Source organism: Leopardus geoffroyi, chromosome A1 (assembly GCF_018350155.1).
Source record: "Leopardus geoffroyi isolate Oge1 chromosome A1, O.geoffroyi_Oge1_pat1.0, whole genome shotgun sequence".
Classification (NCBI taxonomy): domain Eukaryota; kingdom Metazoa; phylum Chordata; class Mammalia; order Carnivora; family Felidae; genus Leopardus; species Leopardus geoffroyi.
Window position 1 is genome coordinate 53,501,188 of NC_059326.1, and position 26,391 is coordinate 53,527,578.

General features: G+C 35.4%; 1 protein-coding gene across 1 annotated transcript in view; it reads left to right on the top strand.

Annotated features, from left to right (window-relative positions):
• The window catches only part of NDFIP2 (Nedd4 family interacting protein 2), a 63,363-nt gene that overhangs the window by 20,452 nt on the left and 16,520 nt on the right, over window positions 1–26,391 (top strand). The window contains exons 3-5 of the mRNA XM_045500098.1: window positions 9,459–9,615; window positions 16,067–16,200; window positions 21,073–21,166. Coding sequence (XP_045356054.1) covers window positions 9,459–9,615; window positions 16,067–16,200; window positions 21,073–21,166 — 385 coding nt within the window. The remainder of the gene's footprint in view (window positions 1–9,458; window positions 9,616–16,066; window positions 16,201–21,072; window positions 21,167–26,391) is intronic.

Sequence of the window (26,391 nt, forward strand, 5' to 3'; positions counted from 1 at the left end):
CTCCAGTTTATTTATTCATTTATATTAGTATGAATTAATGGATTCTTATTTTATTCTACTGGTTATAATTTGATACTATTATCATTTATTATGAGGCTCAGCTCATCCCAGATTTGACCAGTGGTTGCCTCTTTCATCTCCCATGTCCTTTGATATGTCCCCATCATGTTTGCACTTTCGTACCATACAGAAAGAATCTAGATAATGTGAAATATCTGATTTCTAGAGTTTAGTTTGGATTGAGGAAGTACTGTTTACACTTAAACATAGGGCTATAGTGGAAGCAAACTGACCAGCACAACAGTCACTGCCATAGTAGCTTACTATTGCTCTACTGGGTGCTTACTGAGCATTTTCTCACAGAGTTGTTTGTGGAAAGTTTGCAGAGTCGTTTATTAGCTGAGTTGTTGAATAAAACAGAATATTGGCGGCATGTTGCTGACGATGTAAGTGTGCCATCCTTGTAACTGGAGTACTAAGGACTAGATAGTGTTCCTGTGCAAACAGAATGACTTTGTAAATGATGTACATGAATATGTAATGTGATTAACAAAGGCAAAGGGACCCCATAAAGCAAACTCTGCTATAGATGGATAAGAGACCAAGAAAAAGCCCTTATGAGTAATTTTGGCCTCTAAAGTGTGTTTTATTAGAAAATCATCACATGAAAATGGGTACATATTGGTATTACTTTATGTATTAGTGCTATTAACTAATTGATGGAAAATAAAGATGATCATATCAGTTTATATACCTGACTTTCTTTTCTTGTAAAGATAATGGTTATAAAAGGTTATTGGATGTATGTAGAGTATGTGGTGATTTTTTTTTTAATTTGGTAATAGAGAAATTTTATAGTGTCTGTTTTCTAGCTTACAGAAACTTTTTTCTTTAAGCATAGATGGAAATGTCTTTAATATATCACTTTGTGTCTTAAGAATAAAAACGAATGTTTCTTTCATCTCAGTTCTAGAGAACTTGGAGAAAATAGAAAAGTAAAAAACAAAGAAACATAAAGTACAACTTGTAAGCACTCATGCTGCCCATTTTGTCACCTGTCAGTTTGAAACATTTTTTCTTATTTAAACATAGAATAATATATAATTTATCCACACAATTTTGTCAGTTTTTTAATACTATATCATGATCATTTCCTTATGTAATTAAGTATCCTGTTAGAAACACCATCTTAAATGGTTCCATTCTTTTGATACTCCTATATTAATTTGGATGAATAGATTGTTTCCGGCTTTCCATTACTGTAAAACTGTGATGAACAGCTTTATAAAGAAGTCTTGTTTTAAGTTTCTGATTAGTTTGTTTGGGTGTAGTCTTAAAGTAAGAATTACTAGACTAAAGTGTGTTTTTGTAATGACCTTTTTAATTTTTCTAAAAAGTTATATATAATTTTTAAAAATGTAGGCAGTAAGAGTACAAAGAAAGAAGCAATATAGGCATCCATACCTTAGCAACCAGAAATAACTTATGTTAGCATTTGGTGCGCATAATTTCATTTGTGCTTATAGAAAGGAATAATGTTATAAAAATAGGATAATGCCATTTATGCTATTTTAAAAAACGAAAACATGAAATATGATTTTGTTTGAATTCAACACCAGGGGAAAAAATCTAAATGAACAGCTGAATTCTAGATAAAGGTTTAACACAGAGCTGTTCGGTTATGTAAGATTTCACCAAAATTAAGAAAAAATACAAAAACCAGTAGGGAATTAGGATAATTTAAAAAAACTGCATGTTTTAATTTTAGGTGTTGGAGATTAAATCCCAGCTGTGATAGATGAGATAAATGATACTTTCTCTCATCTGTTTTTTTCCTCAGTCCCTCATTTCTAGGTTACGTATATTTTTACTTTTTCAGGTTATGTAATGTTTGCTTTTTGGGTTTTTTTGTTAAAGTTTTTTTTTTTTTTTTAATGTTTATTGATTTATTTTGAGAATGAGAGAGGCGTGGGGAACATGTGCAAGCAGGGGAGGGGCAGAGAGAGAGAGAGGGAGAGGGAATCCCAAGCAGGCTGTCAGTGCAGAGCCCAAGTATTCACAAACCATGAGATCATGTGAGCTGAAATCAAGAGTTGGATACGTAACTATTAACAAACTGAGCCACCTAGGCGCTCCAGATTTTTGTTTTTGTTTTTGTTTTTTTTCAAGTTTATTTGTTTATCTTGAGAATGAGAGAAAGAGCGTGAGCAGGGGAGGAGCAGAGAGAGAGGAGAGAGAGAATCCCAAGCAGACTTAGCACTGTCAGTGCAGAGCCCAATGTGGGACTCCATCCCACGAACTGGGCAGTCATAACCTGAGCCAAGGTCAAGAGTTGGACACTTAACTGACTGAGCCACCCAGGCGCCCCTGATTTCTGCCAGCAGCTTAGACTTTAGCTCCATGTTTAGCATTAGTTCTGTATTTAAGAGGATTCAGTGCTAACCACCATATCTTTTCCTAATACTTTTCTCTTTGCTTTGTATTTGACTCATTTTCTGATTGCCTGTTTTTCATTGTGGATTAATTTTTTTTAAGGAGTCGTGGGTGCTATAAATATACATGGAAGACAACTTGGCCAGCTCAACTTTTTGTTTTAAATGTAAATATTAAAATTATGAAACATTTCAAACATAAAAGTACAGAAAATAATATATAAGATAGTTTTATATCCACTGTGGAGATAATGGCAAATGGATATAATAGCATTTTGTCATATTTGTTTCAAGTTTTGAACTTCTTTTTCCTTTTTTTAAGGAAAGGTATGCTTAAAGCCTTGCATTCATGCCTCCCCCTTCTTCCTTGTACGCTATCTTGAAGTTGATGTATATGATTTCTATGGATGTTTTTACTATATAAAATAGATAGGTTTTAGATTTATGTGAAAATGTACTTATTACAGTTTTTTGCTGTTTTATACTTTTGCAGCTTGCTTTTTCACCTGGAATGTTTTAAAGATTTATCTATGATGATTCATATTGATCGAATTCATCAATTTAAAGTGTTGAATTGTGTTATAAAATCATGAAATAATATTCATTTCCTGCTGGCAGACTGTTGTTTTCAGTATCTTACTATTACAGATAGTACTGCTGAGAGCAATCTTGTACACGTATTTTTATGTCCTAGTGAGTTTTCTAGTGTTGACGTCTGGAAGTAGAATGATTGTATCCTACACACCTTCAGCTTTCATAGGAATTGCCAAATTGCTCTTCATGGTAGTTCAGTGAATTTATACTCTTACTAGTTTGAGTCCCAATACTATCCTTCCTAACAGTTTGTGCTCTTTTAATTATTAGGAATATTTTCTTTTTTTCATTAATAATTTATATTCCTTCTGTGTGATGCTGTTTTGTTTCTTATGTCCAGTAAAATTTGTTTTCTTAGAGTTTTCATTTCTACTAACTTTTATCAAAATATCACCCCTTTTATGACCTGTTTTTGGTTTTGTACTTATATTCTTTCATAGTAAACTATTTTTTGATGAGTAAAAATCCTGTGTATGAACTTTTGTTACTTCTTTGTGCTCTGAGTCCCTGATGCTTCTATCTGTACGTACAGTCTCAGGTAGTTTGTCTGTAATCCAGTGACCCTTACCCTTGCCAACTCATTGATTTGCTTATGGGAGAGGATAGCTGCATGTGATTTTTGTGACTTTCTTTGTTGTTGGTTGTCTTGTCTAGCTGTGGTAAGAAAGGCTGACTCTAGTGTAGTTTTTCTGAAGACTTGGGTGATGTGGGGTTGGAATTTATTTTCTTGTTTAATGTAATTCAGATTTTTTTCTGAAAATATGGTTTAATTTTAGTAAGCTTAATAACAAACATTTTCTTATTAACTAATAATAACTGCCCACAAAAGTTGAATGACTAAATATTTCAGGTGTCTACTATATGTAGAGCACCGAGGAAATCATAGAAATATATGAAGTATGATTCTTGATCTTGAAATGTTAAGTGCATCTATTACTTGACTAAACTCCCTCCCCCATTTTGGTAAAAAAACTCTGGGAGGCTTAGACAACTGTATTTTATGTGAAGCCTACTCAAGCTCTACACTCAGCTACCCTGTTTTAGGGTATACCAGGATGAATAAAGCATACTTTCTAAATTTCTGAAGGTTATGATCTGATCGGGAAGGTAGAAACATTCCCAAATCTAATTAGAGGTTGTCAGGGTCCCTAAGCCCCCACAGGGCATCATGAAGCACAGTACAGACTTGCAAGTGGTAGTTTGCTGGAAGGAAATGGTTGCAATTAGAATTGACTAGATCTTGTTTTTCATTCTTGTGCCTAAATGGTTTTGATTTTAAAAGCTCTTGAATGTTCAAATTCTGATTGGTGAATTAGGGGCTTATTTCATGTGTGGTGACATTTATTTTCATAGTTTCACTCTATTTTAATGTCTGAGATCTCAGTTCTTTTTTTCAGTTGACGTGTTGGAAGCAGACAATAGCAGTTTTGAAATGAAACCAAAACCCTTATTTGTTTAAGAGAAAACTAAGATGTGCCTTGATAAAATATCTGATGACACTTTTTTTTGTTGTTAAGTTTATGTATTTATTTTTCTGTAAGAAAGAGTGTGAGCAGGGGAGAGTCAGAGAGAGAGAGAGAGAGAGAGAGAGAGAAAATCTTAAGCAGGCTTAGCAGTGTCAGTGCAGAGTCAATGTGGGGCTTGAACTTAAAGTCATGAAGCATGAGATCATGACCTGAGCTGAAATCAAGAGTCAGACACTTACCCAGTTTAGCCATCCAGGTGCCCCGACACTTGGTTTTAAATAGTTGTTTTGCAGCCTTGTTCAGGTGATGGAGCATCTAGAATTCATGGTACCATTTGTGGAGCACTATGAAATAATGATACTCTTTCATGCTAAGAAGAAAGGTTTTACTAGCAGAAATATGTTTATATTATGAAATATAAAACAACTAAAATTCTGTACTTTCAAGAGAAGAAGCTGAAAATTAAGCATGATTTGCCAACTGACAGTTTTTTATTAATATTCATTCATTGCTTATACATTCTTTCCTAATTGTTTATATTTTTGCTTTATCATAAGCTAGCTCTCATTAGGGGATAAATGTCCAGAGACAGGAAAGTTTTAGCGAAGAAAAAACACCCTAACATTAAGACAGTTCTGTTACTTTGCTTAATAGCATATTTATATATATAAGGAAGACTGCTATAATTTAGTTTTATTGGTGGAAAATCTAACTTCATATACCAGGCAGCGGTGCTTTGTGGGAACCTGTGTTCCACACTATTGGTTTAGATTGCTTGTGCTGTCTGCAGGGATTTCGTAGCTCCTGCTATTATCACCTTATCCCTAGTGGCATAGATAAGGTAGCTCATTTTCTTCTTAGGTGATTAAAATGAGTAGCTGGACTCTACCAGTTGATTTTATTGCAACTCTAATCTGTTTTCTCCTTTAATTGAGGTGTTAAGGCAACATAGAATGATAGAGACTACCATAGGTTTTTGCTAGAGTCATGTTATCTTATAGCAGCCTTTGCCATCTATTAATATTATATAAAGGGCAAGAATCCCATTATATGTAGGTTGACTATTGAATTGACCATTCAGTTTTCTTGAGAATGAAAGGGGTGGAGAAAATGCTAAGTTGAATGGAGCCCTGCAATAGTAGATATAAAAAGTAGGACTCTTCTGGGAAAAACAGCTATATGGTCTGCAGCCTTGCCAGAGAATCATCCAAAATCTGCCTGAAAGTGTTGCCCTTCAGAAAAGCTAGCATTCTAATAATTTAAAAGATCTAATTAAAAAATTTTAAAGGTTTTTTATTGAGGTAAAATTTATCTCCTTGCGTCTACGAACTCTTCTTCCCAGTTTTGTTTTGTGCTAAAATTAAATGTAAGAATATGGTAGTATACAAAATATACATTAGTTCTTCACGTACTTTTTCCCCCCCAATAACTTACAATTTTTTTTTTTCTCTTTCAAACACTGCTCACTGAACACTTCATAGTACATCCATACATTTTCATCTTGGTATGTTTAGAAAACATTCATTAGGTTTCTGGCTTCTCAGAAGCAAAGCTCACAGTTATTACGTTAATCTTTTATCACCTTAAGATAGAGTGAAGTGCCATAGCATAGGAGAGCTTAAAGGAAAATAAATAGTAGTTTACACATGAGAAGGCTGGATGGCAAGGTAGAGTTAATCATAATGGTTAAGGTTGTCTTATCATTAAAAATACTCAGCATACATCAGTAAGGGTTAGCTACAGGTATGTTGAAGATAGCCCTCTTGTTATCCGAGTATCCTTCAGGCTAAAAAACTGTGGCTCCCTGTGCACCTTTTCATCACCCTGGTCACTATATAAAAGACATGTTTTAGTTTTCATGTGCTATTTTAAAAAAATATTTATTTATTTTGAGAGAGAGCACATGAGCGAGCCAGGGGCGGGTAGAGAGAGAGGGAGATAGACTCCTATATGGAAGCTCAGTATCACAAACCATATCATGACCTGAGCTGAAATCAAGGATCAGAGGCTTAACTGACTGAGCCACCCAGGTGCCCCTTCCTGTGCCCATGTTTTTTTTCAGGAGACTTATAAATAGGATAAGCTAAGAAGATAACTTTGGAGGTGCCTTGTTCATTATTGTATATATGTAGGTCCTACCCTATTTATCCCTGCCCCTTTTTTTGCTGTTTATGGTAATCCTTACAGAATGTAAAATAGAACCATTGCACAGCATGATTAAGGAAAAATTTCCACAAATGACACTGTCTGCTTTGATAAACATGTGATTTGGTTTGAGCCCTTGAATGGACTTAGTTAAAAGGCACTCAAAGTAGGTTAATTTACAGAGGCACCAAAGAGATCAAATAAAAAAATTGCATTTTGGAAGTTCTCTGCTACAGTGGATAGACATTATTGACTGAGTTATTGGGTTTTACTATTGATACATGGCAAATGTTCACTGTATAATTTTTTTTAAAAATAAAACTGGAACTGTAGGGCATTTGAAATAATTTAGGGTGTGTTTTACAAGTTCCGAGCTCTACTTCTGAGATCATATATAAAAATATCTGTAGTTAACTCTTTTTATTGCAGTTATTTGAGTACATTTTGATAGGTTTTAAAAATGAGTTGGTCATTCTGGGGAACACATTTATGTATTTGATATGGTAAGGAGTGTTTCTTAGGAACCAGAGGAGAGCTGTTTTGTCATAAGGCGTTTTCTTTAGTATAGTTCACCCACATTTGCATTGTTAATGGTAGCGATGGAGCAGTGGTTTCCTTTTTTGACACCGTCGCTGTTAATTGTTTAGTTGTGAATGTTAGTATATATCTGTACTTCACTTTTATTTGCCTTAATTTGCTCGTCTAACATTTTTGCTTTTCAAAATATGATCAACGATGACTAAGTTAGGTGTTCCCTGCGTAACTTGTACTAGGAAACACGGAAGATGCTTTGTGACTCTGAGGCAGTGTTGCTAGTCAGGAGGGTGGTCGTGTAGTGCCTGCTTGGAAAACTGCTGCAGGTAAATACAAAGCTCATGCAAAATTCACTTTATGATTATTTGACCTTACAGTTCAGTTTCTGTGAGTGAATTCTGTCACATAAACCTTGGTGTTATGGAGAAAAAAACTGTCTTAGTAACTTGAGAAGTGATTTTAGGTATGTTTAGGTCAGTTCTGTTAAAATTTATGAACTCGACAAAAGTATTGTGTCAGTGAGATCACTTACCAAGACACATGCAAACAGCAGTGAAGTAAATTTTACTTTGCGTATATATATATTTTTAATTTTTTTAGAGGCATATGAATGACTATTGGACTGATAGCACCCAATTATTTCAGGTCACAGAATAAAGTATATTAAAGGGGAAGAAGGAGGAAACTAGTATTTATTAAATGCCTTCTGTGTGTTAGATGTTAATTTTAGGTGCCTTCCAAATATTATTTTACAATCCTATGAGGATTTTGGCTGCATTTAGAACTTAAACTTGGAGACACTGAGGCACAGAGAAGAGGTTTCTCAAAGCTCCTAAAAGGTAGAGCAAGAATTTGCATGCTCTTTTTAAACTCCAAGTGCATGTTCATTTCACCACATCACAACACTCAGATTTGTGTTTATACAGTTTTGCTCTGTGACAAAATTTATTTGGGGGATTTTTAACGTTGAATTTCTTTACAAGAATAAATTAAGATGTGAAAATTGAATAGTATTGAAGACCTGTAGTTTCTTTTCAAAACAAGGTTCTAATAGATTTAAAAGTATCTTAAAATATTTCATAAGAGAAGGGGAAATAATAGTTACAAATAGAGGGAGGGAGGCAAACCATAAGAGACTCTTAAATACGGAGAACAAACTGAGGGTTGATGGGGGGGCATTGGGGGGAGGGGAAAATGGGTGATTGGCATTGAGGAGGGCCCTTGTTGGGATGAGCACTGCGTGTTGTATGTAGGCGAAGAATCTTGAGATTCTACCCCCAAAACCAAGAGCACACTGTATATACTGTAAGCTAACTTGACAATAAATTATATTAAAATTCTTTTAAATAGTTAATAAGAACTCTTTTGCAAATATAGGGATCAATTATAGTACCTTTTTGATGAGTCACTTTTTAGATACTGATGCTTTTGGTTGACCTCGAATTAGTTTGACTGTATGTCGTTATCATCACCTCCTAACAAATTTAAAGTTTTTTAAAGACTTTTTAAAAGGTTACTTGTAAATGAAGTAAGAAGTCTGCAGCCCTGCTGCTCAGGTTTGAGTCCTGGCCTTACCCGTCCTGGCTGTTGTGATGTCTAGCAAGTTACTCTAGCCCTTTCAGGGTTGTTCCCTTCCCCCATTTTAATCTGTCAAATGGGGATAATACTATTTCATAGATATGTGGTGAGGATTAAATGAGTTAAATACAGATCCAACGTATTATTTTGCAATTCTGAGCTTTCAGTACGTTTGTTGTGTTGAAGAGCGTATTCCAAGATTTTATATACACATTGATTCATCTTGCTTGATAAGTAATTCTTCTGGTACTTGAGAAGACCTCCTTAGAGTATTCTGCATTTTTGAAATGTTTATATATTATTATTTCATTTTATTAATTCAGGTTACATTTCAGTTATCCTAGATGCTAGTGTAATAGAAATGGTATTGTGGTTGTATTAGTTGTTTTCTTTGTAGCGATTAATACATGGTAGATGATAATTAACCGTAGGATTGAATGGATTTGAATGTATTTTAGTCATGATTTTTTTTCTTTACAAGTGCTTAATTTGAACCTCAATTTTATTGTAAAGAAACTACCAAAAATACAATTTTTTAATGACTGCTTAGGTCTCTTACAAATTTTGTTCATCTTTTTAAATGCTATTTTTCTTTGTTTTTAGCTAAAAAGTGATCCTTTGCCTAAAACAGTCTTTGAAAATCAGCTTAAATTTTTTAAAAATAATAATGAGAATTACATTATTGTTTTCTTTTTCCTTGTTCTCTTAGCTTCACAATGAAGAGGATAATTCAGAGTCATCTGCTGTAGAGCAACCATCGACTTCAAACTCAACACCGCAGACTGCTCCTTCTGCATCAGTACTTGAAACTGACTCTTCTCCTCCACCTTATAGCAGTATTACTGTGGAAGTACCTACAACTTCAGGTATTGTTTCTAGTTTGCAACGATAAGTAATATTTTTAATATATCCTTTTTTTTTTTTTTTTTAACCAGTATGGTTTTGTGTAATTATCGAGTCTATTAAGAGGCTTCCTGGTTTTATGATTTTTTAAAAAAAGGTTTTCCCAGGGGCGCCTGGGTGGCTCAGTCGGTTGAACGTCCGACTTCAGCCAGGTCACGATCTCATGGTCCGTGAGTTCGAGCCCCGCGTCGGGCTCTGGGCTGATGGCTCAGAGCCTGGAGCCTGCTTCCGATTCTGTGTCTCCCTCTCTCTCTGCCCCTCCCCCGTTCATGCTCTGTCTCTCTCTGTCTCAAAAATAAATAAACAAAAAAAAAAAAAAAAAAATTTAAAAAAAAAAAAAAAAAAAAAGGTTTTCCCAAGGATAGTTTGTGAAATGTTTACTCATATATTACTTGCCTCATATTCTTGTTGTTTTCAAAAAAAATTATAAGTATAAACTTGCTTATGCTTATTACTATTTCCAACAGAGTAGCATCTTGCTTTTGGAAGAAATAAATACATTGTATATACACGACATATTTTTATATATTTGTGTTTGTGTATATCTACTTACATAGTTGTAAAACAAGGTATTATTGATGCTGAGTGTGAGCAGGAATGTGGTATGTGTGAACGGAGGTGAAGGGTGTACATAATGTTATCACATACACATGGTAGTAATTCCTGGACATACGACAGTGGTTCCGGCCTCTTACTGTTTATCTTATCTTTTCAGGTCATTCTAAAGAAATACCCTCCTCAGTTTCTCCGGCCACAATTTGTATTTTCCCAGGAATGCTAAGCTAATCATTATATAATTTATTTTTTATTCTTTACTTTTATTCCAGTACAGTTAACATACAGTGTTATATTAGTTTCAGGTGTACAATAATTTAGCAGTTCTGTACATTTCAGTGCTCATCATGATAGGTGTACTCTTAATCCCCTTCACCTATTTCACTCATCCCTTTACTCACGTCCTTCCAATAACCATTTGTTTGTTGTCTATGGTTAATAGTCTCATAGTCTCATTTTTGGTTTGTCTCTGTTTTCTTTCCTTTGCTCATTTGTTTTGTTTCTTAAATTCCACATATGAGTAAAGTCATATGGTATTTGTGTTTCCCTGACTTATTTCACTTAGCATTATACTCTCTAGCTCCATCCGTGTTGTTGCAAATGGCAAGATTTCATCCTTTTTTAAAAAAGCTGAATAATACTCAACTACATACATACACACCATATCTTTTGTATCCTTTCATCTACCAGTGGACACTAGGGCTTCTTCCATAATTTGGCTATTTGGCTATTGTAAATAGTGCTACAATAAATACAGGGGCGCATATATCCTTTCAAATTAATGTTTCATCATGTTCTTTGGGTAAATACCCAGTAGTGCGCGATTACTTGATCATAGGGTAGTTCTATTTTTGACTTAAAAAAAAAATTTTTTTTAATGTTTATTTAGTTTTTAGAGAGAAAGTGAGAGAGCATGCGTGAGAGTTGGGAAGGGACAGAGAGAGACGGAGACACAGAATCGGAAGCAGGCTCCAGGCACTGAGCTGTCAGCACAGAGCCCGACGCAGGGCTCAAACCCATGAATGGTGAGATCATGACCTGAGCTGAGGTCAGACTCTAAACCGACTGAGCCACCTGGGCACCCCCTATTTTTGACTTTTTAAACTTCCATACTGTTTTTCTCAGTGGCTGCACCAGTTTGCATTTCCATAGCAGTGCATGAAAGTTCATTTTTCTGCACATCCTTGCAAACATTTGTTGTTTCTTGGAGTTAATCATTATATAATTGAAAAAAGTTTAGGGGCGTCTGGGTAGCTCAGTTGGTTGAGCGTCCAACTTTGGCTCAGGTCATAATCTCACAGTTTGTGAGTTCGAGCCCCGCTTGGAGCTCCCTGCTGTCAGTGCAGAGCTTGCTTGGATCCTTTATCCTCTTCTTTCTCTGCCCCTCCCCTGCTTGCACTCTCTCAAAAATAAGTATTTAAATTTTTAAATATGCTTTTGTATACGATTTTAAATAACCTCTATGTATTTTATGTATTCTTTAGGAAACACTTTTTAAATCTATTATAAGAAACATTTTAATATTAGAAGACCCTTCACTAAAGTGTTCATCTTATCTCTTATTCTGTAATCAATATCAATACTTCTCAAACTTCTGCCAACCTTATCTTGTTACCATTTCTGCTTCTACAAATTTTATCTAGACCATATGGGTGTGTAAAAAGATCATACCATTTACTTTTTCCATTTACAATTTTATGCAATTGCTGAAAATGATTTTCTTACGAAGGTATTCTCACTAATTTAGTAAATGCTTGCTCCTTTTATTTGTATATAATGTTTATTTGATCAATGTGCTTGTTTAGTGCCCAGTTTGATGGACAGTTTTTATATTGATTTATATCAGTTTTATTTGTCTTTGGCCATAGGATTTAACAGCTGGATTGGTGCTAGCTAAAATTTATTTTGGGCTAACTTTTTTTTCATTATTCTACGAGTTTCCAGAATATAGTGCAGTGAATTTGCTATTCTAGTCTAGGTAAAAGAAAAATAAATCTATTTGATGGTAGTCTTGAAGAAAGAAAAGGAGTTATTTTCCTGATGCTTTGCCTGTGTTTGAATGATGGACAATGCTAAGATTGAAATTACAGGTTTTTTTCTTGTGGCCACCATTGCCTGGCTGTATAACAAGCTACCATAAAACAAACAGAGTAAAGTAGCAGTCATTTAGTTATCAGTTCTCATGGTTTTTGGGGTGGGCTAGACTCAGTTATGCGATTGTCTCCCAGGATCTCATGTTATTATTATCTTTTGGTGACCGGAGCTGGAGTCATCTTGAGGCTTCCTTATTTACATATTTGGCAGCTGATGCAAGCTTCCGCTGGGGCCTCTGCTGAGACTGTTGGCCAGAACACCTGTACATGACCTCTTGTGGCCTGGGCTTCCTCACTGAATGGAGGCTGAGTTCCAAGAACAAGCCAAATAGAATCTGTGTCACCTGTTGTGGCATTACCACTCAAGTCACACAGTGTCACGTCTGCCACATTTGATTTGTTAGAAGTGAATATCTGGGGTTAGTCTTTATTCAAGATAATTAGTCTCCACCTCTTGATGGGAAGAGTTTGAAAGAATAAAGGAGGTTTCAGTACCTTTAAAACTGTCAATGGCTTCTTCCTCCATCACTGAACCTTTTCCTTGTCAGTCGTCTTCACTTCGGTAAATGGCTCCACTAGGCCAGAAACCTTGAAGTCATCTTTTTGGGTCTTTATCACAGAATTATGTTTTTTTCTCCTTTAATTTTTGACATAATGAAATATGTTATTACTAGATTTCTTTTTAAGCCAATTCATTTCTGCATTCATAGACTAAATTGTTACCATATTCTAATCCATTCTGGATTTATATTTGTTAATGTTTTTTTTTCCCAAAAGTTTTGCAATTTTATTAGTGGGATCTTTAACCCTTGTACTGTCTTTGTGGTTTTAGTATTAATATTATGTATGGAAGCAACATAGCATGAATTGAGAAGCTTCTCATTCTTTTATGCTCTAGAATAGTTTTGATAATGGAGCATGTCATTTTTTTTTTTTTTTTTTTTTAATTTTTATGTATTTTGAGAGAGAAACAGTGTTAGTGGGGAAGGGGCAGAGAGAGAGAGAGAGAGAGGGAGAAAGAATCCCAAGCAGGTTTCACACTTAGTGTGGAGCCTGACATGGGGCTTGATCTCACAACCATGAGATCATGACCTGAGCCAAAATTAAGAGTTAGATGCTTCACCAGCTAAGCCACCCAGGTGCCACACAGATCATGTCATTTTTAGAGATTGGATAAATTTCCATTGTAAGACAGGTTGTCCTTGCTACCTAGGTATTCAGTTATTCTTATAATCTGTGTGACTACTGGTCTCTTATTTTTACACTTGTACTAAAAGGCCATTCATGACTGTAATTGAACACAAGAACTGAGTAATTCTAGAAGTTTGCTTCTCTTTAATGAAAAACATCAATAGTGTTTTTCTTCAGCCTTTTGCTGTTAAATTTTAAGCATGGGGGCGCCTGGGTGGCGCAGTCGGTTAAGCGTCCGACTTCAGCCAGGTCATGATCTCGCGGTCCGTGAGTTTGAGCCCCGCATCGGGCTCTGGGCTGATGGCTCAGAGCCTGGAGCCTGTTTCCGATTCTGTGTCTCCCTCTCTCTCTGCCCCTCCCCCATTCATGCTCTGTCTCTCTCTGTCCCAAAAATAAATAAACGTTGAAAAAAAAAAAATTAAAAAAAATAAATTTTAAGCATGGACAGTACCAGTTTTCTGTGGAGATTATGTTCTTCAGTAGGTCACTTTATGACTGGTTTTATAGATCTGAGCACCATCAATAATAATAGTTGACATTTGTATAATGCTTTACAGTTTACAGAGTCCTCTTGACTACTCTTAAATCCTGTCATATAACAGCAAGTAACAGCCTTGCTGAGTCGGTTTTATGGATGAGAAAGTAGAGCTTCATAAAGTGCTTAAGTGATTTGCTTGAGGTCACACAGCTTAAGACGAGCAGCTAGGATTGGAGCTCCCCAGACTTTAAATTTTCTGGTTGAGAACTGCTGCCTTAAAGGGTAGATAAAAAATAAGTAAAATTAACCAGTGAAAGTTAAAACTATAGCAGTGCTTTTTCCCAGTTTGCATTGCATTTGTTAGTTTCATTTTGCCTTTCACGGGAGTTAAAACTTTTGAAAAATTACATATTTGTTGTTAATGTAAAAGATCTCATCCTCTTGGGTACTGTATGTCATTGTTCCAGTTTTTAAATTTATAATTTTAATGTTACTGCCTTAAAACTTATAACCATTGCTTTCACTTAAATTTTGCTTCTATTCGAGGCTTCAGAACTAAAGAAATCTATTTTCCGACTGTGTGTGGTGTTTTTACATCTGAATAAGAAGTCATTTCTAAGGATTTATGAGCCTTGTACCATTTTGGTGGTACTCAGTGTTCTGCTGCTACTAGCATTACCTGTCATTGGATTAAAAATTGCCTAGCTTCATATCCTTAGCTCTTATTGATAGCATTTAAAAAACTTCTTTTAAAACCAGTATACATTAAAATACAAAAGGAAAAGAATTGCTAGAGTGAAATGTGTTTTCATGTGGAAATGCAAGAAATTCTGATAGAGAAAATTATAAACTGATATAGAAAATGTGCAAATGCTGTATTTATAATCGAGGAAATCACGAAAGTGATGTCAGACATTGGGGTGTGGACAACTTTGAGAGTCTGATTTTCTTGGCAGTGATGCTAGCATGAGTCTAATCAGTATATCAACCTGTATGTACTGCTTTACCTGTACTGCTGAAGTTGGTGGTAAGTGATGCAGGTTTTTTTTCTAAATTAGCACTCTTTGGGGCTCCTGGGTGGCTCATTTGCTTAAGTGTCCAACTCTTGGTTTCAGCTCAGGTCATGATCTCACAGGTTCGTGAGTTCGAGCCCTGCATCAGGTTCTGTGCTGGCAGTGTGGAGTCTGCTTGGGATTCTCCTCTCTCTGCTCCCTTCCCAATTTGCTCTGTCTCTGTCAGTCTCCAAATAGATAAATAAACTTAAAAAAAAAGTAAAATTAGCACTCTCCCCTTGCTATTGTGTTATATTTCTGAAGATCATATTTTAAAAATCATCTAAAAATTGGGGAGGGAAAAATTCTTCAGAAAAAGAAACTCTGAAAAACTAGGTAGATATGGAAAAAAATGAGAAGAGGGGGAGAGGAGTAAAAAAGAACTAAAAATCACCAGTCTTTTTTAGGAAAGAGAAGTGTTGAGTTTGCTGAAGAGATTTGGACAGTTGCTAAAACTGACATGTAAAAAAAAATGAACCTCACATGTTATGAGAGCAAATATTGGTAATTAGGAAATCCCTGGACTCTGCCACTTGTTGGTTGTGTAATACTGGGCAAATTCCTTAAGTTTTCTGAACTTGAGAGTTGCTAGGATTAATGTCTATAAAAGTGGCATATTAAATAATGAGTACTATACAAGTGTTATTATTCCTGATACTTCTACTTTTAGGCTATGAGATTATGAGCAAGTAAATTAAATTCTTTGAGCATAGCAGTAGGTAGAATGGATGCTCATATGTGATGACTTTCTCACCTCCCTTGTCTTGCACAGATTTTCAGATTTCATTCTTGATATTTTTGTTTTTTGTAACAGCCTTTAGATGATATTTATGAGTCTTTTCCCTTTATAATAGCTATGGGACTAAACTAACACATAGGATTGAATTAGTAACTTACATACTACCTAGCTTTATAAAATAAGACTACAAATAGCAGTAATAGTCTTTAGTAGCCTGTTGTAAATTATTAAATTATGTTTTTGACTATAAAAATTTTATTAAATAGTTTGTTTTAATGGTTGTCCTTTTTTAATCCCTTTCTTCAGATTCAGAAGTTTACAGTGAGTTTTATCCCGTGCCACCTCCCTACAGTGTCGCTACCTCCCTTCCTACATACGATGAAGCCGAGAAGGCCAAGGCTGCTGCCATGGCAGCTGCAGCAGCAGAAACAGCTCAGAGAGTAAGGCATTCTGATTGCTTCCTTTTGAGAATATCGTCTAGTAATTCTGAGTACATTCAGTAATGTCAGAAATAGTTCTCTAAGAGTGTTTGTGCATGTAGATTGTTTTTTAGTATTTTCTCTACTACTACTTATGTGTGTTGTCATGCTATGGTGAAATTGGCACTCTCCTAGTTAAATCCATCTTCTCCACCGTTTCTGTTTCTGTTTATTTCTATATCAGTCTTCCTCCTACACTCCATCTTAGTTTGTGGACATCCTAGTCCTTATCTTTACCAATATGTTTCCTAAGTCTTGATTTGTCTTCCCTCACGTGCTGACTTTTACCCCCCTCTAGTTACTGCATCCCATTGACCTCTTCACTGTTGATATCCTTATTTCCTTCTATATATAATTTGGATTTTGTGGTCCTTAACTACAATCATAAAGCATCTTTTTTTCCCCTACTCAATTGTGTTTATTAGTATAGCCAGTCTAGTGACTCTGAATGAACTCAGTGTAGGTTAAAAAACACAGAGAAATAACATTACAAGGCCTCCATATTATGTTTGTCAACTAACTTTTTAATATTTTTTGGTGTTTTAACACATCCCACACTAGAAGTTTAGAATGATGGTCAAGGATTCCACCTGCCCCTTCTCCCCTTACTGTCTCATTAGGAGAGCCAGTGATACATATGGGTGCTACTTCTTGTTCTGGTAAAGGAGTGACTATCTCAGTAGTGGACCGTCAACAAGATGCATGTGCGCTATTTTACAGTCCAGTAAAAGATGGAAGTTATTTCATTTCAGCATGGCTGCAAGCCGGGCTAGAGTTTGTTGCCCTTTTTTCTTGCTTTAGACGTTAGAGATGAGTACCATTTCAGAGTCCTAGATTCATCCCATTTTTTTTCAGCAAAAGACACCCAAACTTATGTTTACACAGAAAGCTAGAATGAGGTGAGGGATAAAGGGAGAGAAAGGAGTTTTTGTGCACAGCGTTCTCCTGCCATCAGGCCAGAGCCCAGCAAGTAGCGTATTTGATAGGTGAGTGTTTTCTCCTGGATGGGTTTCTTTTATCAGTACAGCACTTTCCATGCCTGCTCCCACTCTTGTACTCCAACACACAGAGTTAAATGTCAACATAAATAGCTTTGGGCACATAAGTAAAAACAGCAAGCCTCAAATTTATTATTTATGCCTTTTCCCTCTGAGGGGGAAAGCAAGTCTTTGTTAAGACCGTGGCATAAATACAGCTCAGTCAATAAGGGTTTTTTGATGCTTGGAGGAGAGAATCATAGAGAAGGAGCATAGATCTGTATAGAGTGTGGAGTTTCTATCAAAATCAACTCTAGGTTGCCTGGCACATATGTGGTTGTCCATGCATTGTATACATGCATGCACTCTCCGTGAACCAGAAGGACTCCTTTTCTCAGGGAGTGTCTCTCTAGAGACCTTGGAAATGGCAGAGGTCCTTAAAAGGATGTTAAGCAAGTTTGGGACCTCTATTGCCCTAACTTGCACACAGTAGGGTAGAACTCTCCAAAGAAAGAAGCAAGCCTTGTCTTGCTCTCTGTGAGGAAAAGCTTTTAGAACATGGCTTATTCACCAGGTAGTCTTATCTTACAACCTAATAGTGAGCAGTGTTTGTTTTTTTGTACCTTATTTTAAAGTTTGTCAGTAACTTGTCTTTTGACACAAAAACTAACACTTTATAAATTGTGAGCAACTCCAGGACGAGGACCTTGTGGTTACATTTCTAGCACCTCACTATTATCTGGCACATACTTAGTATTTAATAAATTACAGTTTATTAAGTTGAGTACTTTTTAAAAATTAGCAATGAAGAGAAAGAAATTAGGAAGGAGAAAATACCACACTTGTTCTCTTACAGCTTTTCATTTTAAAATATATTGGTGTCTTTTACCAGTTTTGGGATTTATAAAGCTGTGTTTAATGTTGTTGAAATTATCACAGAGTTTCTTTTATTTTTTAAGCATTTTATATAAATGTTTTTCTGTTATTTTAATGGTTGAGTGAAATTCCATGGAATCAATTATGCTACTGTAATTTAGTGGTCATTCCTCTCTGGTAAAGTTATCAGATTATTTTGAAATGTGTGTTGATGTGTCTATGTTTTACATTGTTAATATCGTAAAAGATATCTTTGCATATATGTTTTCTTCTTATAAATGATGTGTGATAAATATCTGGACTGATATTTAGAAAAAATATGAAATGTTTATATTCTTGCTGTCATACTGACTGGTTTGGAGGGGCTTACACTGGGTTTTAATGCTTATTTCTTGAATTAACTTGAAATTATACAAAATCTTATTGTGTATTTAGTCATTGCCAATCACTGAATTTTCTACGATATATGATTGCAGAGTACTTGAGGGATCTTCTGGCCCAAATAATGAGCAATATGGTTCTGAAAGGCTTTTTCTTTTGGCAGTGTGTGTAGTGAGACTGCCATGAATATATTAGCATTTTCTTGACCAGTCTCCTGAGCCTCAGTTCCCACTAAGAAACACAAAGAGGACCAAGTAATGTTTCCACACACAGTGTGGAACCTTGAGTTTAGTGAACCCGATGTATTTTTAATGGTCACTAAACATGCCCACATCTCTGCCCTAGGGAGTGACACGCTCTCTCTTCCAAAGCCGTCTGCAATATAAACATCCTTGAAAAGATAGTACAGAAGAAGGGCAGCCATTGCCTCCACCTGGAAGACAATCAGAAACATGAAGGACTCATCAAGAATTGTCTCCTGACAAGAGTCCACTGTTGGTGGGCATTTAGATTGTATCTGATCTTTTGCTCTTATTAACATTACTGCAACAAATTATCTTTAATACATGATTTCTTGTAAGTGGGAATATAAGAAGTACATTTGTACAGAGTATTTCAAGAACTGGAATGCTGGGTCAAAGGGTATGTGGGTAAATTTTTTTTTCTTTTTTAAGAGTTTTTATTTCAGTTCCAGTTAACATACAGTGTGATACTAGTTTCAGGTGTACAGCTTAGTGATTCAACACTTACATATGACACCCAGTGCTCATCACAACAAGTGCAGTCCTTGATCCCTATCGCCTTTTTGACCCATCCCCTGCCCCTCTGGTAACCATCAGTTCTCTATAGTTAAGTCTGTTTCTTGGTTTCTCTCTTTCTCCCTATGATCCTTTGTTTTGTTTCTTAAATTTCACATATGTGAAATCATGTGGTATTTGTTTTTGACTGACTTCGCTTAGCAAAATACTGCCTTTAGCTCCACATCACATCCACATCATTGCAAATGGCAAGGTTTCATTCTTTTTTATGGCCAAGTAATATTTCATTGTATGTATGTACCATGTCTTCTTTATCCATTCATCAATCAGCAGACACTTGGGCTGTTTTCATAATATGGCTATTGTAGATAATGCTACACTGAGGTGCATGTCTCCCTTTGAAGTAGTATATTTGTATTCTTTGGGTAAATACCTAGCAGGGCAGTTGCTGGATCATAGAGTTATTTCTGTTTTAACTTTTTGAGGAACCTTCCTCCATTCTGTTTTCCGGAGTAGCTGCACCAATTTACATTCCACCAACACTGCAGGAGGGTTCTGTTTTCTCCACATCCTCACCAACACCTGTTGTTTCTTGTGTTTTTGATTTTAGCCATTCTGACAGGTGTGAGGTGGTATCTCATTGTAGTTTTCATTTGCATTTCCCTGATGATGAAGTATGGTGAGTATTATGTCTGTTGGCCATCTAGATGTCTTCTTTGGAAAAAAATCTATTCATGCCTTCTGCCCACCTTTTAATTGGATTATTCATTTTTTGGGTGTTGAGTTTTATAAGTTCTTCATACATTTTGGATACTAACCCTTTTTTAGATATGTCATTTGCAAATATCTTCTCCATTCCATAGTTTGCCTTTTAGTTTTGTTTCCTTCACTGTGCAGAAGCTGTTTGTTTGTTTATTTATTTACTTATTTATTTTTGAGAGAGAGAGAGACAGAGCGCAAGCAGGGGAGAGGGGGAGAGAGAGGGAGACACAGAATCCGAAGCAGGCTTTAGGCTCCAAGCTGTCAGCACAGAGCCTTACCTGGGGCTCGAACTCATGAACTGTGAGATCATGACCTGAGCCGACATCAGATGCTTAACCGACTGAGCCACCCAGGTGCCCCAGAAGCTTTTTATTTTGATCAAGTCCCGATAGTTTATTTTCTCTTTTGTTTCCCTTGCCTCCGGAGAGATGTATCTAGTAAGAAGTTGCTACGGCTAATGTCAAAGAGGTTACTGCCTGGATTTTCCTCTAGGATTTTAATGATTTTGAGTCTCATATTTAGGTCTTTCATCCATTTTGAATTATTGTTGTGTATGGTGTAGGAAAGTGGTCCAGTTTCATTCTTCTGCATGTTGCTGTCCAGTTTTCCCAACAGCATTTGTTAAAGAGACTGTCTTTTTGCCACTGGATATTCTTTCCTGTTTTGTTGAAGATTAATTGACCATATAGTTGTAGGTTACATTTTTATTTTTGATAAATATTGCCAAGTTGCCAGCCATAGAGGTCATATAATTTAGACTCCACCAATGATCATGAAAATTCCTCTTTCCCATTGGATGCAAATGCACAGCGTCAGTCACATCTTTCTTGATATCATTTTCATTAATCCAGTATTTAGTTTTTATCTTTTTTGTTTAACCCTTTTTAAGGGTGCCCATGAAAAATTAATTCTTGCTAATGTTTTTGATTACTTTTGCCAGATATTGTATTCTCTGTATCATTTTGTCTATACAACAAATTGAGGACATTTGATTTTATTTAATTTTTTATCTTTATACTTAAGATAATAAAGTTGTAATTAGTTTTTAGTGTGCTATTCTAATGTTACATGTTTTACAGATTCAGGAGGAAGAGTGTCAACCAAGAGATGACTTTAGTGATGCAGACCAGCTCCGAGTGGGTAATGATGGAATTTTTATGCTGGCGTTTTTCAGTAAGTGATTTTTCATTTCCACATTGTTTCTTTGGGTATACTGGCTACATGTGTATTTAAAGTAACATAGATAGTGAAGAAAGGCAAATATTGTTAAAGTGTGTCTAATTAGTGTAAAATATAAATTGTTTCTGATATGTGATCATGTGAGACCATAAAAATCCTAGAATTTATTAAACACAACTGTGTATTGCACTCATGCTAGATACTGACTGTATAGAGTTATATAAGCATATTTAAGCTAAATATGTTTTTGCATGAAAAATGTTGCATGTCCATGCAGTGATGTAGGACCAGGCAGAATGAAACTATTAACTTCTGCTTTTGGGGCAAGGGACTTCCATCTGAGCGTCTTTATAAGGCACGAAAGAAGGGTTGGAAAAGGAAATATTTTGGGCAACTGGAATAATGTGATTTGAGACACAAAAGAAAGCAAGTATGTCTTCTTTGGGGGAATGGTAAGTGATTAGAAGACCAGAAACCTAAGTAAGATTTTTTTTTAACATGTTGCAGAATTCTTAGTTTAATATTTGAACTTATAAAGTATGCTTTATACTTTGAGGGAAGACTGTGTTATAGTCTTATTATTTAAATTCCTAATACAGGGATTGGCATATAGTATACTCAGTACATAATATTATGACACTTGAATTGTTTAATTGCTAAAATTAAGTTTTAGAAACCCAATATTCATGTAAGTAAATTTCTTAGACTAGGATATGGTGAATTTCTGCCCTCAACCTGGTTAAATGACCAAGCTTTCACAGAATGCATATTTCATTCATTTTAAGTATAATGTTTATTTTGATAATAAAACTGAGGAATATTTTACTTATTTAAAGTATCACATTCAAATTTAAAAATAGAAAATTCTTCTTGAGTTACTTTTGAGTCTGGGAAATCACTAATCCTCCATTTTGAAATGGTTTCTTGCTTGCTTGCTTTCATTTCACCTGCTGAAGAATAGAAGTAGATAACCACTCAGAAATGGTAGGTTAGTGGGAAGATAGTTACGTTTTCTCTTCAAATTTAGTACCTTATGTTCTGCTTCGCACCCAGCTAATGTATATGCAATATTTAAATCTTGTGGTTTTAGTTAAAGTTTGTAATTAGATACAATGTTGGGTATAGTAGAAAGGAACACTTTGGCTACAGATAACTACTGTCTTGTGCTGTCAGTCTAGTAAACTGGCTTTTTTCTTAGTTTTAGTTTAACTAGTAAGCCTTTATTATCAAGTCTTCCACATATTTTGCTAAGAGCGTAAATATTAATTCCTCTAATGGTTATAGCTTTTAAAAATCTTAATTGGAAAAGAGAATTTAAATTAATTGGGCTATTTTTAGTATAAAGACCTGTTTCTTAGGAATAAAAATGTGATTTAATACAATCTAGTTATTTGACTCAGAGCTTAGTGATTATTTCTCTATTTCTCGATTTCACTTAACCCTGCTGTCTTTTTAACCTTTATTTTTTTTTAGATTTGAAAACATTTTTCTTGATTAAACAGTGTTGTGTTTGGTAACCTAGACACGTGGTTGACCTTATTTGGCTTGTGGTGGTATATAATTTAATATAAATATATTTAATATATTTAGTGTAAATCACCTACTTTTACTGCATTTTTACTAATGCCTCTACACCTTATTTTTTTATGCATCCCATTCTATAAGTACTGCACCAATATTATAAGAGTAAAAATATATATTATTTTCAGACTTCATTTCCTAATATATTTTTTTGTGGTAGACTGTAGGCCAGTGTTTGAGTTTATTTGCTTTGATGAGCATAGATTTATTTGTAATCACTACCATCTAGTGGCTGTTCTTCAAATTGCAACTTGGTATATTTTTCATGCTTCCACTATCTAATAGTAGCTATTGTCTAGATTCTGTTCTATTTTCTATTTCTGTGGTTCAGAAATAGATTTTTTTTAATTTTTAAAAATTTTTCATTTTAATTTCAGTACAGTTAACATACATAGTGTTATAATAGTTTCAAGTGTACAATATAGTGATTCAGCAGTTCTGTACATTTTCAGTATTCATCATAAGTATCTTCTTTAATCCCCATCACTTATTTCACCCATTCCCCTCCCCCACCGCCTCCTGTCTGGTAACCGTCAGCTTGTTCTCTATAGTTAAGAGTCTGTTTCTTGGTTTGTTTCTCTCTTTTTTTTTTTTTTCGTTTGCTTGCCTTTGTTTCCTAAATTCCACATGAGCGTAATCATATGATATTTGTCTTTCTCTGACTTATTTCACCTAGCATTATACTCTCTAGCTTCATCCTTGTTGTTGCAAATGGCAATATTTCTTTTTTTTTTTTTTTTTTTTTTTAGTTTTTTTTTTTACGTTTATTCAGTTTTGAGAAACAGAGAGAGTGCAAGCAGGGGAGGGGCAGAGAGTGAAGAAGACACAGAATCCGAAGCAGGCTTCAGGCTCTGAGCTTTTGTCACAGAGCCCAATGCAGGGCTCAAACCCATAAACTGTGAGATCATGACCTGAGGCGAAGTCAAACATTCAACTGACTGAGCCACCCAAGTGCCCCGAGATTTCATTTTTTTTTTAATGGCTGAATAATATTACTCTGTGTGTGTGTGTGTGTGTGTGTGTGTGTGTGTGTGTGTGTATACATCACATCTTCTTCATTCATCTATCGGTAGACACTTGGGCTGTTTTCATAATTTGACTATTGTAAATAATGCTGAAATAAACATAGGGGTGCATATATCCTTTTGAATTAGTGTTTTTATATTCTTTGGGTACATACTCAGTAGTGTGATTACTGGATCATAGGATACTTCAGTTCTAACTTTCTGAGGGACTTCCATAGAGTTTTCTACAGTGGCTGCACCAGTTTGCATTCCTACCAGCAGTGTGTGATGGTTCCTTTTTTTCCACATCCTCATCAACACTTATTGGTTGTCAGAAATAGATTTTCTTTAATATGGTTTATAGCTTAAGCATTTCAGGTAATAAAAGTGTGAATACAAACTACGGTGAATATCAGTAAGAATATTTCAGTTAAAACTCTTTGGTGGCTTAATTCTTGCCTATTCTGTTTCAACATCCATTTTTCAGTCTCTTACCATATGTAATCCTAAAAAAAGTTTACATATAAATTTGTAAAATAATTGTATGTTTATGTTCAGAAAATGTAGAGAAAGAAATGTATGTATCCCTTGATAATTTTTGCTTTTCATAATCCCTTGAAGTGTCACAGCAAAATGTCTCATACATGCCTAACTTGCTTGTTTAACAGACTTCTTAAGACAATGGAACGAAAGTCAGTTGTTAGTTAAAAGCTAGAAATTAAGATTGAATTCATTGGATAATTGATAGTCTGGAAATGACCTTGAACTCTAGTGCTTAAAAATGGAATGGACTCTGTTTAGAAAACTTTACTTCTAGGGTTTATTCCTACCTTTTATACTTACTGTAGTGATCTCTGTGGTGTGAACATTTTGTAACTTTACTAAATGAGAGCCCGTTACTACATGGGAAGAGCTTTGAAAACAAAAAATCGAGTTTGGGTCTTACTTATATCAGTGTTCTAACTTTAAATTTTAAATAATTTTGAGCATTAGTTTCTTCATAATGAGCTGGTAACAGCTGCCTTTCATGATTTTTGTGAGGCTTAGAAGTGATATGATTAAAGCATTCTCCCAGTTGCTACACAAATACCATAGATACGATGTGTCCTTCTCAGTGCATCGTATCAGGAGGCAGTGATCCAGTTGTCTTTTTACTGGTGATGTCAGTTATCATCAGGTTAAGGTGGTGTCTGCTAGCTTTCTTCACTATTTTTTCCTTTTGTAATTAATAAGTGTCTTGTGGCTTTTGAAAATTTAAAAGTAAAGTCTTATTAATGGATAACTGTAGTGTACAATATTGCTTTCTAGGCTGTTCTGCTACCCTCTTTCTGTAGATGGGAGGTATATGTAAGAAAGAGATCACTGCATAGAAGACATGAAAGGCTTGGATGTGCCTATCCTACCTATACCTCTTACTTGCTTTGTGAGTTTATGTGGCACTTTGCTGTTCTAGTTGTCAATTTGTCCTTCTGTAGAATGGAATTAATTCTGACTTTGCCCTTCTTAAAAGGCTAATGAGAAGATCAAATAAGTTAAAATATGTGAAATGTCATAAATTATAGAGTGCTGTTGGGTGAAGGTAGTTTGTAGTAATGTTCTCCTTCCACATCCTTAATTGAGAATTCACCTTTTACATGATTTAAACTGATTGGCAGCCTTCTTTCAAATGTCATTAACCTGTCTGACTCCCTTTCATACAAAGAAGGGCACTGTGAATGTGACTGTGGAGAGTGTAATTGGAGCAACACTTTGCATTCTTTACCAACTTTTCTTAATTGGCCTGCTTTGTAGCTGCTTGCTCCCCCCAGTTTTATTTTTTCTAAGGAATATAGGTTTTGGAAGTCTGTTCCTTCTTTGGATTCCATGTTGGGCCTTGACTGTGTGGGGACTAGGTGCCCTATGCCTTTTAAGCTTTGTCCTAAGTTTCCAGGGAAACATGGCACAAATGAAGTAAAGCTGAAAGAAAAGTGTTCCTGTCTTTTTCCCTAGGCATATTACATTCACCTGCCTCTACTACATGTTTCTTTTATGGATTTTACACACTTAAGGTTTAGCATACATTTATTTTCTTTTTTGCCAATTCAGACATGTCATAGAGGATTCAGAATTTAATGCTTCTGCCCTTTCTGTGTTTTAAGACCTGTTCAGCTTTACTTGCTATCGTATAGGCCAAGGCCATAAAAGGTGAATCTGTTGGGGCCCCTGGGTGGCCCAGTTGGTTAAGCATCCCACTTCAGCTCAGGTCATGATCTTGTGGTTCGTGAGTTCAAGCCCTGCGTCGGGCTTTCTACTGTCAGCACGGAGCCCTCTATAGATCCTCTGTCTTTGCCTCTCTCTGCCCCTACCCTGCTTATGCTCTCTCTGTCTCAAAAATAAAATAAACATTCAAAATTTTTTTTTAAAAAGTGAATCTGTCTACACTCAAGTAGTCACCAACTTTGTTTTTTTCCTAGTGCTTAAATCAATTACAGATGGATAAAGTTATGTATTAGTCTCTTAGAGCTAATACCACCATATGGGTGGCTAAACAGTGGAAATTTATTTTCTCACAGTTCTGGAGGCTAGAAGTCCAAGATCAAAGTGCTGGAAAATTTGGTTTCTGGTGAGGGGTCCTCTTCTTGGCTGTGGACGGCT